General features: G+C 37.1%; 1 protein-coding gene across 1 annotated transcript; it reads right to left on the bottom strand.

The window, feature by feature from the left end:
• Positions 1-970: 970 nt before the first annotated feature.
• On the bottom strand, positions 971-16298 carry LOC143032859 ((3R)-3-hydroxyacyl-CoA dehydrogenase-like). Its single transcript, XM_076198046.1, has 7 exons — positions 16228-16298; positions 15949-16037; positions 10808-10924; positions 10113-10306; positions 5208-5389; positions 1384-1511; positions 971-1227 (listed from the first exon to the last, which is right to left on the bottom strand). Exons 1-7 carry the CDS (start codon positions 16281-16283, stop codon positions 1136-1138), a joined length of 858 nt encoding a protein of 285 aa, XP_076054161.1. The 5' UTR covers positions 16284-16298; the 3' UTR covers positions 971-1135.
• Between the last annotated feature and the right edge of the window lie 234 nt (positions 16299-16532).

Here is a 16532-nt window from a genome sequence, read left to right on the forward strand (position 1 = left end):
GAAGAGAGGAATTTGAATGAATTTGAGATGAGGTGCCTGAGAAGTATGATTGGGGTTACTAGGCTGGATAGAGTGAGAAATGAGGAGGTGAGGAGGAGAACAGGGGTCGAGAGGGAGTTGGGAGATAGGGTTGACGAAAGAGTATTTGGATGGTTTGGACACATGGAAAGAATGAGTGAAGAAAGACTAGTAAAAGAGGTGTGGAAGGCAGAGGTGGAAGGAGTGAACATGAAGGGTCGACCTAGGATGAGATGGATGGATGGGGTAAAAGGGGCATTGGGAAAGAGGGGAATGTCTGTTGAGGAAGGACAGGAGAGAACAGATGATAGGGGTGAATGGAGAATGGTTGTATATGGATGATGCTGTGATGCATGACAGGGAGTGGGTGGGGGATGGGGGGTGAGGGAGAATGTATGAGAAATAAATTGACGCAGCCTGAAGGGATTTCTCCCCGTCTTCTCCTTTTCTACATGAGGGGATGGAGAGGGGGGGTCGCCGATTTAATGAAGTGGCCTTGTTGTGGATGTGCCGTGTCCTGCGACACTGTTTCTGACCTAGGGCAGTGGACAAGATAGGATGACCCATCATCCAGGAGATGCCAAGCTAAGAGGGTAGAGGGGAGGGGAGTATGTAGGGGATGGAATGGGTGGGAGTAGTTTCTATGCCTTTGTTTTTTGGCTACCTCCCTTGTAAGGAGGAAAAAGCCTTTGGTATATGTGTATACACACACACACATATATATATATATGCAGTATATATATATATATATATATATATATATATATATATATATATATATATTATATATGTATTTATATATATATATATATATGTATATATATATATATATATTGGAAAGTGAAAAGTAGAACAGGATGGAGGGGCATTGTATTGACAGGACAGTAATGTCTTACCGCAAGGATGATATAGTAATAGATATATAGATATTGGATAGAATAAAACACTAGGCTCAGAAACACTTGGTATATTCCCAACATTTTACATATACTTGTCAACATTCCTTTTCACCCATTCATTGCCCCTCCTAATTTTAGCACCTCATGGATGTTATATAAATTATTCTCTAATAACTCCCCACAACAATCACAAAAAAATTAAAGATATCTGAATACTCCTAAAAATTCAGTCCACCAGTAACTTCAATAGCAGCACCCGTAATATAACTACTTTTGTTAGATAACAAAAAAGACACCACCTCAGCAATCTCTGCAAAGAAAATAATATACCTGTACTCTATCACATGCCTTTAATCTTTTACCCTAATGTCATTCTGGTAACAATAATATTTTTGTAAAAAAAAAAAAAAGTGCATTTTCATATAAAGATATAAAATTATTTTTGTTTGTTTTTAACCCTACATACCTTCTGGCTTGCCAAACCGTTGTGCAGAAATGAGTGTGAGAAAACGATCGCGCAATTTGTCTGGTACAGTCTTCACCATGGGTGTCTCAATGAAGCCTGGCAACAGTGCATTCACCCTTATACCCAATCTGTTTAGTAAAGGAACAGTAATACAAAGCATATTCCCTACTCATATGAAAAGTCCAGAGTAGTTTATCACTGTAGCAAACCTCTTAACATAATCAAAATTTCTTAGACTTGATGCCTGGACTCAAGCAGTACCAGCACAAAATTAGCCTAGCAATGGACCTCTACTGCCCTAGATGCAACCATCAAATACTGTAGAATATATTGAACACTTTATCTTAGCACTGTCCTATGCTCACTCCAGACATCTCCACAGTGTCTTTACTGAGTGACCTGTGGGCTGAACCAGGACAAGACTGGTTTTCTTGGTTCCATGGATCTCCTGAAAAAGACAAGATTAATAACTGTTCCCTTGACTTTCACTGACTGGTTGAAATGCCACACCAGCTAGCAACAGTCCTCAGGCTTTCCCATAGGTCTCTCTAAGAAGAGTCATTGGACTGTTGTCTGTGTTGTATCAGTGTGGGACTGTTTCTCTGTCACCAACTTGTAGTAGTAGAATGGGAGCAGTTACTGGTTGTCAGCTTTCCTTATGTGAAAAGATTAGAGAAATATAGTCATAGTTGGCAGAAACAGATATTAGGACCAGGCCAAAGACTAAGTGCCAGCCGTACCTGCAGATGTAGGTGAAGATATTGATAGATTTTGAAGATGTGATGGGGAGATAATTCTCTCAGATATCAAGAGATGGTTTGCTCCCCAACACTGTTTCATCATATGGTAACCCCCTCCTAGTCCACCTAGGATATTTTATGAAGCTGATGAAAACATCCATTTGGACCTCATCATCCCATTATCCATAATATACAATTTCCAATATAATACATTTCAGATGCAATGGATGAAATCCAGTGACTCAGAATAATTTTTTTAGTCCCCCCACTATGTGATCACAGCATATTGAGAATCCACCTTCACAACCTCGGTTAGTTAGATATTACATTACAGTGACTGTTAAAACTATGTTAAGAGGAGATTGTATGAAGGGGTGACTGTGCCAATGGCACTGTATGGGACAGAGACATGGAACATAAGAGAGGAAGAGTTCCAATGTGTTTGAGATAAAATGTCTGAGAAGTATGATAGGGGTTACAAGGTTGGATAGTGTGTGAAACAAGGAGGTGAGGAGGAGAACAGGGATGGAAAAGGAGATGGGAGATAGGGTTGGTGAAAAAGTATTGGGATGGTTTGGACACATGGAAAGAATGAGTGAAGAAAGATTAGTAAAAGAGGTGTGGAAGGCAAACGTGGAAGGAGTGAACATGAGGATGAGATGGATGGGGTACAAGGGGCATTGAGCAAGAGGTGGATGTCTGTTGTGGAAGGAAGAGAGAAGGCAGAAGATAGGGGTGAGTGGAGAATGGCTGTGTATAGATGATACTGTGATGCATGGAAGGGAATGGGTGGGGGATAGGGGGATTAGGGAGTAGTTATGTGTGAATGATGTTTTGATGCAGCCTGATGGGATTTCTCCCTGTCTTCCATGTTACTGCATGAGGGGACAGGGGGGGGGGGCATTCCAATTAAATGAACTGGCCTTGTTGTGGATGCACTGTGTCTTGCTGCATTGCTTCTGACTCAGGGTGATACTGAGATACAGAGATGACCCATCATCCTTGAGGAGCCAAGATGAGAGGGAGAGAGAGAGGGGTGATGAATGAGGGTGGAATGGGTATTTACCTAGATGCATTTTACGGGATGAGAGCTATGCTTGTGGTGACCCATTTTCGTATCTCTCCGCATCCAGTTTATTCTTAAAATCTTGTATAGTTTTGGCACTCACTGTTTCTCCATTTAATTTGTTCCAGACATCAATCACTCCATGTGGGAAGCTATTCTTTTTCAAATCTCTTCTGTAACTGTCCTTCTTTAGCTTCTTTTTATGTCCTCTTGTTTCTCTTCTGTCCCATTTTAATAAGTCGTCTCTATCAAGAATTTCCATCCCTTTCATAATTCTGTAAATGGTCAACAAATCACCACTTTCTCTTTTCTGTTCCAGTGTTGATAGATGTAATTTCTCCAATTTTTGTTTGTCTCTCAAACTTGATAGTGCCATTTTTGTTGCTGCTCTTTGAATTCTTTCTAATTTTCTTATGTTTTTTTTTTTTTTTGTGCTAGGTGCCCATAGTGTTGCAGCTTACTCAAGTTTAGGTCTTATTAGTGTAACCACTATTTTCTTTACCATTTCTTCATCCATGTAATCGAAGGCCACTTCCATTGCTCTTAATAAGTTAAAAGTCTCTCCAAATAATTTATTGACATGTTTATCAGGTGGGAGTGAAATTATGCTCTTTGGCTTTAGCTACCTCCCTTGTACGGGGGAAATAGCCCTTGGTATAAGTATGCATGTATGTATTTATGCTAAATTTATCATAATTATCAGTACAGATGATTATATGAAGGGGTGATTGTGCCAACGACACTGTATGGGGCAGAAACATAGAACACAAGAGAGGAAGAGAGAAACAATTTAAATGTCTTTGAGATGAAATATCTAATAAATATGGTAGGGGTTACTACACTGGACAGAGTGAGAAATGAGGAGGTGAGGAGGAGAGCAGGGGTGGAAAAGGAGTTGGGAGATAGGGATGATGAAAGACTATTGGGATGGTTTGGACACATGGTTAGAATGATTGAAGAAAGATTAGAGGTGGAGGGAGTGAACATGAGGGGGCGACCAAGGATGAGATGAATGGAGTAAAAGGAACACTGGGAAAGAGGGGGATGTCTGTTGAGGAAGGAAAGGAGAAAACAAAAGATAGGGGGTGAGTAGAGAATGGTTGTGTATGAATGATACTGTGATGCATGGAAGGGAATGGGTGGGGGATGGGGGTGTTAGGGAGTATATGTGAATGATATTTTGATGCAGCTCAAAGGGATTTCTCCCCCATCTTCCCTTATTCTGCATGAGGGGATGAAGAGGGGAGTCAACAATTAAATGAAGCAGCCTTGCTGTGGATGTTCTGTGTCTTGCTGCATTACTTCTGATCCAGAGCAGTGGGCTTGATGCAAGGATGATCCATCATCCAGGAGCCAAGAAAAGAGGAAGGGAGGGGTGGTAAATGGGAGTGGAGTATGTGGAGATGAAATAGGTGGGAGTGGATTTATGCCTTTGACTTTGGCTACCTCCTTTGTAAGGGGGGAAAAGCTCTCAGTATATGTATGTATGTATCAGACCAATGCCTCCCCTGTTGTCTTTTGAACCAAGGAATAGGCATACTCTCTCCTTCCTGCTACAGACACTCTAGATCAGTGATTCTTAACCTGGGGGGCACACACCCCTAGGGAGGCGTAAGTGATTTTCAGGGGGGGCGCACGAGGCTCAGGAGAAAAGTAGAAATTTTACCAGTTACATGTTATTTTCTTGACAAGAAATGGGTCAGTAATGTAGAGGTAAGTTTATGAGATAATGCAGAAGTATCATCGTTACTAACTCTTTATTTTCAAAAGTCTTCCAGCCATACAAGTTTTCCAATGTATTGACACCCCCCCTCCCTGCAAGGGGGGTCTATAGATCCAAGAGGGGCGTGGAGGAAAAGAACAGTTGCTAGAGGGGATGTGGTAGTAAAAAGGTTAAGAACCACTGCTCTAGATGCATCCCAGGTCCTGTTTACCCCATCTATTTTTTTTAAGTCTTTTCTTAAAATATGTATGCCCTTTATTGCTGATTTAAGTGTTCTTAAAAAACATATATTCACCTTGAGAGTTCCTTAGCTGCTGTTTGGGAGAATGCTATGACTCCTGCCTTACTTGCAGCATAGTTGCTCTGCCCGATATTGCCGTTCTTAGCAACAAGACTGGAAATGTTGACAATGGAACCTTCGTTTATTCCTGCTTGCAAGAGTGCCCCAGCAACAATCTGTGTGACTATGTAGGTGCCCTAAATTTCAGTGGAACATCCAGTCACAATAAAAGAAGAAAATATAACTGAATATATAAATAAACTTATAATAAATAAAGAATCAATACCATGATTATGCATCATACTCAATAAAATATGTCAAAGCCATTACATTTCAGTAATAAATCACAAAAAAGGGCAATAACTTCTAGAAATGTTATTATAACAACATATGAAAGTACTGATATTTTCTTTAAACATGTGTTATAAAAAACACATTTTATAAGAAGTGAGACCTACAGCCATGGGGCTCCTGCAAGAGAGACCTGGGACAATAGTTTGATTGAATGTCGTGCAATACCTGAACAAAAATTATGTGTGCCTCACAATACATCCATAAAAAACACAAATAGTTGAAATCATAGAACAAATATGCCAAGACTGATGCCCATTACTCTATAATCCACCTGGTTCCCCCAGGCACCAACCCATCAGAGAAATTCCCCCATGATAAATGGACTAAATTGGCATGACTGTTCAGGCCACAATCCAGTTTTTAAATACCAACACAGAGTAGGCCTGGCCAATGTACTATAAGAAATGGGGTGGTAGACTGTGTATACATAAATCAGGAGAGAGTTTTTTGATAAGGTATTTCACAAAAGATTAACATGGAAATCTAAATACATGTGAGGATTTACAGGGAGTCCAAAAGAATGGATGAAGGAAATCCTGAAAAACACATTAATGAGTATGGTAGGTACTCCAAAGATAAACAGTATAGACCACTAAAAGTTAAACTTAGATCGCAAACAAGTGCAGAAGAAATATTATCTAGAACAGTAAGATTAGCAAATAGCGAACAGTACAAAAATATATGGATAAAAAAAGAAATGAGTGAGGAAGAAAAAGAGAAAGAAAAAGAACTTAGGAATGAGGCGAAAGAAAAGAATGAGAATAGAACTGAAAAGGAAAAAGATGAGTTTTTTTGGAGAGTGATAGACATGAGGCTGAGAAAAAGATATATAGGGAAAATGGAAACAAAGAAAACAGAAAAAGAGGAGGAGAAAAGAAACTAAAAATAGCTTATACTAATATAGATGGAATAATCTCAGGAATGAACGAATTAAACGATTATCTAGTCTTAGAAGAACCAGACATAATGGGAATTGTAGAAACCAAATTAAAGTACACCCTAACACCCTACACTGTGGGACAAGGTGTATACAACTGTTGGACAAAGAATAGAAAGAACAAACAGGGATGACTTCTAATTTTGACCAAAAAAGATTTAAAAGCAACAAAAATAACTGAAGGAAAAAATAATGTAGAATCAATTATGGTACAAGTCGAAGGTAAACAAATGAAGAAAAGAAAATTTGCAGTGGTATATGTACCTCCTAAAACACAAGCCTGGACATAAAGGGATCATTCCGAGTTACTAGAAGATACAAAAGATGAATTAATTGAAATACTGAGAGATGGAGGAAATACAGTAATTATGGGTGACTTTAATTCAAAAGAAATATGTTGGGAAGAAATGACAGTGAAGGGGGGAGAGAAACACTGGGACAATGTACTCCTTGACCATTGAATACACAATGACCCAATGGATTAGAGAAAATACTAGATACAGAGGAAATGAAGAACCCTCAAAATTGGACTTAATACTTACGACAGAACCTGAGATTATTGAAAAAATTTATTATAAAACTCCAATAGGAAAAAGTGACCACGTACTAATAGAAATGGAATTGAAAGAACAAATGGATCAAAGCAAAAATGATAAACATAGAATAGGAAGACCCATGTATAACAAAACAAACTTTGAGAAACTTAAAACATTCTTTTGCAATGCAAACTGGGAAAAATTCCAAAACGAAGATACAAGGACAGAAGAAAAATGGAACATACTAAAAGAAATTTATAATGAAGGAGTGAACAAATATGTACCACAACAAAAAATGGAAAAAGCATACATAAAGAGCTGGTACAACAAAAGATGTAGTGAAGCTAAGGACAAAAGAGACAAAGCTTGGAAAAAATGGAAAAGAGATAAGAAACCAAGCAAATGGCAAACGTACATCAAACTAAGAAACGAATATGTAAAAATACGCAGAGATGAAAAGAGAAATTACGAAAAAAAGATAATAGACAAATGTAAGGAAGAACCCAAACTATTTTACAAGTGTGTAAATGGAAAACTGAAAAACAAACAAGAAATAGAAAAACTGCGCCAAGATAAAAACGAATATACAAAAGAACTGGAAATGGCTGAAATTATGAACAATCACTTCAGATCAGTATTCACAATAGAAAACTCGCCTAACAGTGTAGATAGCGAGAGAGAATTATCCCCAGCAATGAAAGAAATAAACGTAACACAAAATGAAATCAGTGACCAAATTAAAACCCTTGATGTCAGAAAATTACATGGCCCAGACAGAATTGCAAACTGGATACTGAAAGAATGTATGGAAGAATTAACTGACAAAATATATAATATAATTAAACTCTCACTTAAAGAAGGAAAAGTGCCATTGGATTGGAAGAAGGCAAACATTGTACCATTTTATAAGGGAGGTGATAAGGAAGATCCACCTAACTACAGAATGGTCTCACTAACAAGCACAATAGCAAAAATTTGTGAAAGAGTTGTCAAAAATAGATGGGTTAAATACCTGGAAGAAAAATCTATACCGAACCCAAATAAATTTGGATTCAGACAAGGTAGATCATGTACAACAAATTTGATCTGCTTTTACTCAAGATTAGTAGACATAATACAAGAAAGAGATGGATGGGCAGACTGTGCTTTTCTGGACCTGCAAAAGGCATTCGATAAGGTACCTCATAGGAAACTAATAAGATAGAGTCAAAAGGTGGCATCATAGGAAAATTATTGGAATGGATGAAAGACTTCCTGATTGGGAGGAAAATTAGAGTTGTAATTAGAGAAAAATTCTCCAACTGGGAAGAAGTAAAAAGCGGTGTCCCGCAAGGATCAGTACTGGCCCCGATCATGTTCGCCGTATACATTAATGACATGAATTAAGGCATGGAGTGCTATATGAATTTCTTTGCAGATGATGTGAAATTACTAAAGAAGGTAAAAACGGAAGAGGACTGCAACTCATTGCAACAAGATCTGGACACGATATGGAATTGGACTCAAAAGTGGGAAGTAAAATTTAATATAAAGAAATGCAGTATAATGGAATTTGGAAAGAGTAAAAACAGAATATCAAAAGATTACAGAATTGGGGAAGAAAAAATAAAAAAAAAAGCAAATTCAGAAAAAGATCTTGGAGTAATGATTGGAAAGGACATGAAACCAGATAAGCATATAAATAAAATATTCGGAGAAACATACAACTTATTGAGGTCAATAAAAGTGGTATTTGCTTATATGGATGAAGAAATGATAAAGAAAATACTAACTACACTAATAAGACCAAAACTTGAGTATGCAGCATCACTTTGGACACCCATTACCAAAAAGAATATTAAGAAACTAGAAAGATTACACAGAGCGACAACCAAACTAGCACCGACTCTCGCTGAGCTAACATATGAGCAAAGACTGTCCAAATTGAATCTACCAACTCTGGAACAAAGAAGAGAAAGAGGAGATTTGCTGACTATATACAGAATAATCTAAGGAATGGAAGTTTTAGACAGGAACGACTTGTTTGTGTGGGACAACGGTAAAACGAGAGGACACGGAAAAAAACTGAAAAAGGACAGTTATAGAAAAAACTTGAAAAGGAACAGTTTCCCACACAGAGCGATAAATACATGGAACAAATTAGACAACAAAACAGTATGCACAAACACTATACAAGATTTTAAGATAAAACTTGATGCGGAGAGATACAAAGACGGGTCACCACGAGCATAGCTCCCCACCCATATATTACAACTAGGTAAATACAACTAGGTAAATAGGTAGTGAGAGATTGGATGTCAGACCTGGGAGAAGTAGCTAAGGGTTACCACAGGGCTTGAAATTAGCATTATTTATGTTATTGATTCATATCAACATGACAAATGGAACAAACAACAATAACAATCTATTTATTGACAAAGGTAAGATCCTGAGGACAATGAAGAACATTGTAATAGATTGCAGGAAGATCAAGTGCTCTTGTAATCAAGTCAATAAATGGACCCACAAACTCAAGGCCTCCCAGATGATATGATGTAACCAAAAATGGACAATAAGTTTCAATAAAAAATAATAAAATATATATAAACAGAAATAAAATACAATAACAAGAAAAAGGAATGTATTGGGACAAAAATACAAATAACTGTTACCTCAACTTTCATGTACTGGATACCTGGAGTCCCAGAGTGCCTCTGAGGATAGCAACAATCTAAGGGCCTTCCCATAAATCTCACTTCCATACTTCAAATAAACTTCCCCAGTTGTCAGCCTATTTGCATTCAAGTACTCTGCATTAAAACAGTACTAAAAGACAATTACTCTGGCAACAGACTCCAATTACCTCATATGTAACCACCACACAGGAGACATAAAGCATTTTCATTCCATCATGCCCTATACTCTACCTAATTAGACAAGAATACAAAGTCTTCTCTCTGTGAATTATGGGATAAAATTGTGGCTGTGGCCTGTTACCGAAGACAGGCAATAGGGGTGTTATTTAGTTTGTATCTGACAAACTAAGTAATACTGATATGTGAGTTACCACTTAGTATCATATTGCCTTGGCAATGAAGTCTTTATAACTCTCACCTTCAAATTTACATCAATTACATCCATAAATGAAGTATCATCCATCTTGAGCAAAAAGTTGTCTTTTGTGATTCCTGCAGCATTTGCTGCAAGGCTTGGAGGAGAACTGTACTTCTTCACAGTAGCATGAATAGCTGACATAACTGATTCTCGTTCTTTCACATCAAGAACTATATCCATATGTGTATCAGGGTCTGTAAAGGACATAAAGATTTAAAAAGTTCATGATGGCTTAAATGTATAAGTCATTGCCAATGCTTGACAAAACTTAGATATATAAGCATGGAAGTTTGTTCTTAGATGTCACTGTTAATTGAAAAATCTTTATCCAATTTGATGCAGAGGTCCACATACATCTCAGACTAATGCATGAACAAAGAAATCCCAGGTCCAGACTTCCTCCTGGATAATATCTGTTTGACACCTCAGTAAAACCAGCTTCCTCTGCAGTTTGTTATATAATTTTTCTACAGATCTCTACCAGTTTTACCATGGAGGTCCACATGCATCCCAGAGCAATGCTAAAAAAAAAAAAAAAAAAAAAAAAAAATGAAAAAAAAAAAATAAAAAAAAAAAAAATAGAAAAAAAAAAAAAAGAAGATGAAAAAAAAAACTGGGTCTGGACTCTATTCAAGGTATTATCTGTATGAAACACCATGTGAAGTCAACCAGAAAAAATCAAATAATAAACTTACTAATAAGCAGATCTCTTGTTTCTCTGGCTGCATTTCCATTCCTATCTCCAATCACAACTCTGGCACCATCTCGAGCTAATACCTTACATATCTCTCTTCCAATGCCACTGCCGCCACCTTTAATAAAAAATAATTATATTAATTTCTAAATAAGTCACCTGGATATGGGGGAATAAACATTGAAAATATTCAAAGCCCATATATCTGTTTATGAATAGCCAATCATATACTTCCAGCGTCATCAAACTGCCAATTGTTCAGTTGCATAAATTATTCCATTATTAGGCATTAGTTCTCATAAAAAATAAATAAATAAAATCATGTGATCTAGTAACATCAATGTGTTAATTGTTATTTTAGAAGTAAATCCTTGCTGCTAATATAGAGTACTTCTAACCTAACCATACTAAAAATGAAAAGTACTGGAAATGTGCAATAACTGCAAAAGACCATCGTTAAACTACTCCTTAGGAAATTAATCCATTACAAAAACAAAAGTGGAGAAAGATTTGGAACTGTTGATAAAAGACAATCTGTCATCTAACAGACATATCAGTAGGACAGTTGAAGAAGATTAAAGTGGCTTTTCAGTACATGGATGAAATTTTTTTGAAAAAAATAAAAAAAACATTGATCTATCCAAGACTAATACGCATCAGTGATATGGTATGCTCCCCACACAGAGTGAAGGATATAACCAAGATCAAGACAATACAAAGGGCAACAGCCAAAGTGGTTCCCAGCCTGGCAGATAAACCAAATGAGGAAACTAAAAGCACAATGTCTGCCAACTTTGAAAGATCAGAGAGAAAGAGGTGATATAATTAACAGTATTCAGGTTGCTAAAGGGTACAGACTACATTGACATGAGAGATCTCTTGATTAAGGATAGGAGGGCTCTAGAGGTCATGAGAACAAATTAAGGAAGACTACAAGTCTAAAAGAAGTGAAGAAATAGTTTTCCATATAGATGCATAAATACTCATAATAGCTTAGAATGTGATACAGCCCAAGCCGGAACAATACATGAATTCAAATCTAAATATGGTAATTGGAAATTAAGGATATAAACCTAGTTGGAACTGTGCATGAATTTGAGGCTAGGCATAATAATCTGGCTTGAAGAAGACAGGATCCAATGAGTGTTGTTTCTTTCCTATATACTACAATTAGGTAAATACAGGATCCAATGAGTGTTGTTTCTTTCCTATATACTACAATTAGGTAAATACAAACACATTTACTGGGAATTCATGAATACCTCCAGAATTAAGAAGAAATGGGAAATCTTCCTTTACATTTACAACATGAGAGTGAGCAAATGTTTGCCAAAGATTAATGGAACAAAAGCAAAAACAAGACGGTTCAATAAAAAGTGTGAGCTAATTAAAAATCCCAGGGATGTGGACTGTGATAATTGGAAAAAGCAAACCAGCAGACCAAAGGAAGTTTATAAAAGAGCTAAAATGAATATCCAAGAATCTGCAGAAAGAAAGAAATTTCCAAAAGGGTATTGTACATAAATACAAAGACAAACCAAAATGGTTTCACTGATTCATCAAGAAGAAATTGAAGCACAGGGAAGAAATTACCAAACTAATAATGGGTGGTGAGGCTTTTGAAGGAACTTCAGCTCAGACTGAAAAAAAATCAATGAAATTTTCCAAACTGTCTTCACAGAAGGGAGCAATTTTTTTTTAAAGAAATGAGAGATGAGCAATAATTTGGGTTTAGAAAATATTAATGAAAAGTTAAGGAAGTGCTTAGTCTCTTGGAATCTTTGGAAGTGAGAAAAGCTTTAGGGCCAGATGGGATTTCAAACTAGTTAATCAAAAAAATTAAGTAAACAACATGCAAATGTTGTGGTCCTGCAAGATGGATGGAGAAGCTGCCCATTTTCAAAACCCTTCACCTCCATCAGGAGGTGCAGCCCTGAGGGGCTGACACCCAATCTCTGGGCTGGACTCAAGATCTCTCTCTATTAACTTCAACTGTATTACACTTTTTTACACATGAGGAACAACTCTCCTCTACCTACCATTTTCATCCTGTGACAAAGAAAATGTTTCAATGTCAGGGTGGGAGGGGTGTGGAGTGTATTTAGGGATGAAATGGGTGGGAGTGTTTTTATGCCTTTCCCTTTTTGGCTACCTCCCTTGGAAGGGGGAAAAAGCCTTGGTATATGTATGACAAAGAAACAGTTTCACACTGATACAATACAGACAGCAGTCCAAAGTTCCTTCCCAGAAAGATCTGTGGGAGCTTCCGAGAACCATTGCCAGTCACTGTAAGGCTGCAGGTTTTCAATTTAGTGAAACTCAAGGTGTCAATTGATTGATTGAACAATATATAGACAAGATTCATAGTTTTATCATGTGTCCATTTTAAAAAGAAATAATGCTACAATATTGGGAAAGGGCCAATGAGGTACCAGATCACAAAGGTGGTAAGGAAACACTATTGAACTACATACCAGCACAACTGCAAAAGTTTGTTAGAGGATTGTAAAAGACCTGTGGATCAAATATCTTGAAGAGTTGAGCATTTTAACTGACAGTGTGGCTTTAGAATTTAAATGTCATATGTGTTGAACCTATTAAGCTTATATGAGAGTGACTGATGCATAAGAGTGGAATGCCTGGGTGGACTGCAGGTACCTCAATCTAGAGATGGCTTTTGATAATGTATCTCACAGTTGAACTTGTGTGGAAACTGGAGCACATTGAAGGACTGAGAGGTAAACCACTCAAACAGATCAAAGCTCTTCTGAAGGGCAGGTGCATGAGGTGAATAATAAAGGCTAAGGCATCAGGATGGAGACTAATGACCAGCAGAGTTCTACAAGGTTCAGTGCTAATACCTATAATGTTTCTTATCTATGTGAATGACATGATGGAAGGTACAACAATCTTATGCTAACATATTTGCAGATAACGCAAAGATCTTGAGGTGAATGAAGAACAAGGAGGACTGTCAGCTGTTGCAAAAATATCTATACTATATTTGCATTGACCAAAGAAGAGATAATTTCATTACCAAAAAATGCAAAGTATTGGAAATGGGCAGCAACTCAAAAAGACAATCGTTGAAGTGTTGGTTAGGAAGTCAATTCATAACCAAGGCAAAAGAGGAGGAAGGCTTTAGAGTGTTGATAAAAGACAACCTGACAGAAATATTAATAAAATTGTGGAAGACATATGGATTGCTGCAGAAAATTTAAAGTAGATTTTCACTTTATGGCTGAAGAAATTATGAATAAACTCAAAGAACCCTTAATCCATCCAAGAGTGAAGATATTGTCAAGATCAAGAGCATACAAAAGGCAGCAACCAAACTGGAGACTAAAAGCATTGAAATTGTGAACATTCAAAGATCAAAGAGAAGGTGACTTGATCACGGTGTTCAGGTTACTAAAGTGGATTGACTTTATTCATAGAAGAGATCTTTTTATTAGGAATGGGGATGGTTTAAGAGGTCTTGATAGCAAACTGAAAAAACACCAAATGTCTAAAGGATGTGATGAAATAATAGTTTTCAATACAGATACATAAATACTTAGAACAACTTGTTTTGTATTTTCTCAATATTTTTTGTATGGGAATCATATCACTGCTACGTCTTCTGTGATTCTGTTTCAATGTCAACAGCTAACAGGGGCAGGAGGTAAGGGAGTGGAACAGTTGTCAATTGTCAGTCCTCCTTAAGTAAAAATCTGGTTGAAGTTGACAAAGAAGGATTTCAGGCCTTGTCTGGAGATGTTGGCAGCCCCTTGGCTACACATCATGATGGAACTGAGAAGCAGGTGTTGAAGGGTTTTGAAGATAAACAGTGGGGAGATGATTTTTCCAGATATCCATCTTGAAGTACTACCATGAGGAGGTACCTAGTGTTTGTGACTGGTGGCAAGTGACCCAAAACTGGCATAATCACAAAACCTCAGAAAGAGGAGGGGAGAGGGGGGCAGATAACATACTGTTGTCTACATTATTTGCAAAATTATGAACCATGTTAAAAGTTAAAGGTAACTATATATGTACTCATATATCAAAAAGCCCTTTCTCCCCTACAAGGTAGTGGGGTGGCCTAGCCAAGGCATACACCCACCCTCCACCCATTTGTTGTCCCTTTTATCATAGTATGTATACAGGTATGTAGACTAACATTTTCAAATAATCCCTTTTCCATGATGACATTCCCTCTGCTGAATGTAATCCACAAAGGTGCTTGCATACAGAATTTGTACAATGTGTTACCATACTATATGTTATCTGTAACAGCCTTAACCCCTTCACCATGGTGATATCCCCTCAGGTGCATAACATCATCAAGCGTAAATCTGACCATACTATGTTATAGACACCACTATACCACAGGGGTGAAACTGGACCAGGTTCATTTTGATTAAGTTTGAAAAGCTATAAGCAGGATGCCAATTATATTTGGACAAGCAGGATGATTTCAAGGTAAAAATTAAATTTGTTTAGGTTAGGTTGCGCAACTCTTTCGTTAAATTTTATACAACTTCACAGGACAGACACGGACAGGGAAGACCATATCATCTGTATTTCTAAATTGTAGCTCAAAATATTACAAATACGTTGAACGTATCGTATAAAGTTCACAACTATACGTCATGGGGGCGAATACTTCGGGATATTTTTTTATATTTTGGCAATTTGTGATACTACTACCACCATATAGTACCTCGTGTGTGTATATATATATATATATATATATATATATATATATATATATATATATATATATATATATATATATATATATATATATATATATATATATATATACAATTTTTTCCGACATCACTGTACTTATCATGGCAGGGGAGGGGGGGGCGTATTGGTCATGAGTAAATGTCGACGAAATTAGAGGCCTACATGAAATTTAAATTTGCCTTCTTTATGCAGACACACTGAACAATGATATCGTCGTCACAAATAATAATTTCCACGAACGATTCTTTCAACCTACGTTTGGGTGATAACGAAATCTCAGCGACATTTTCGTCTTGAATATTTCAAACATTATTATAGAAAGAACTATATAACAGTACGACATATATTTACACATATGATGTTCTATATTACTTTTTATTATTGATATAACTTAACACACCATACCTGTCACTAATGCAATTTTCCCACTCAGAATTGCTGCAGCCATCTTTCTGTCTTCGCTCCGAACATCTACGGCCAATGGGCACTGCAGTCTGCAGGTAGTATCGGGGTCAAGGACTCAAGATTTAGAATTTAGCAACGACCTATTCGAGCCCAATAATGTGAATCCATCTTTTCTTTTTCAACATACTTAAAATCAGTCTTAGCCACTGATGTTTAATTAGGATTTCGTGTTATAATCAGGTAAAAAATAATTGGGACCTAAATTCCACTGGCGAATACCTGCAATCTGCATGAATGCATGCTGATAGCGGGAGATAAGACCACAAATCGGTCATATAGCTATCAGAGGACTTTGTAGCGTGGAATTATGAACCATGCCCTTGGTTCAACTTCGCCCGTGGCAGGATTCGAAAAGCCATCCCCTCGACCTACGTCGCAAGTAACGACGCCATATCAAGCTGCATTATGATGATTTAGCATTTCAAGTAATTTGTTATATGCTCGAAAGCTTTATATAAAACTATGAAACTTCATTCATACATAATACTCCGTCCTGTGTACTCTAGCATTAGGGGACACCGATA

Source organism: Oratosquilla oratoria, chromosome 14 (genome assembly GCF_046742065.1).
Source record: "Oratosquilla oratoria isolate Oo_2021 chromosome 14, ASM4674206v1, whole genome shotgun sequence".
In the NCBI taxonomy this organism is placed as follows: domain Eukaryota; kingdom Metazoa; phylum Arthropoda; class Malacostraca; order Stomatopoda; family Squillidae; genus Oratosquilla; species Oratosquilla oratoria.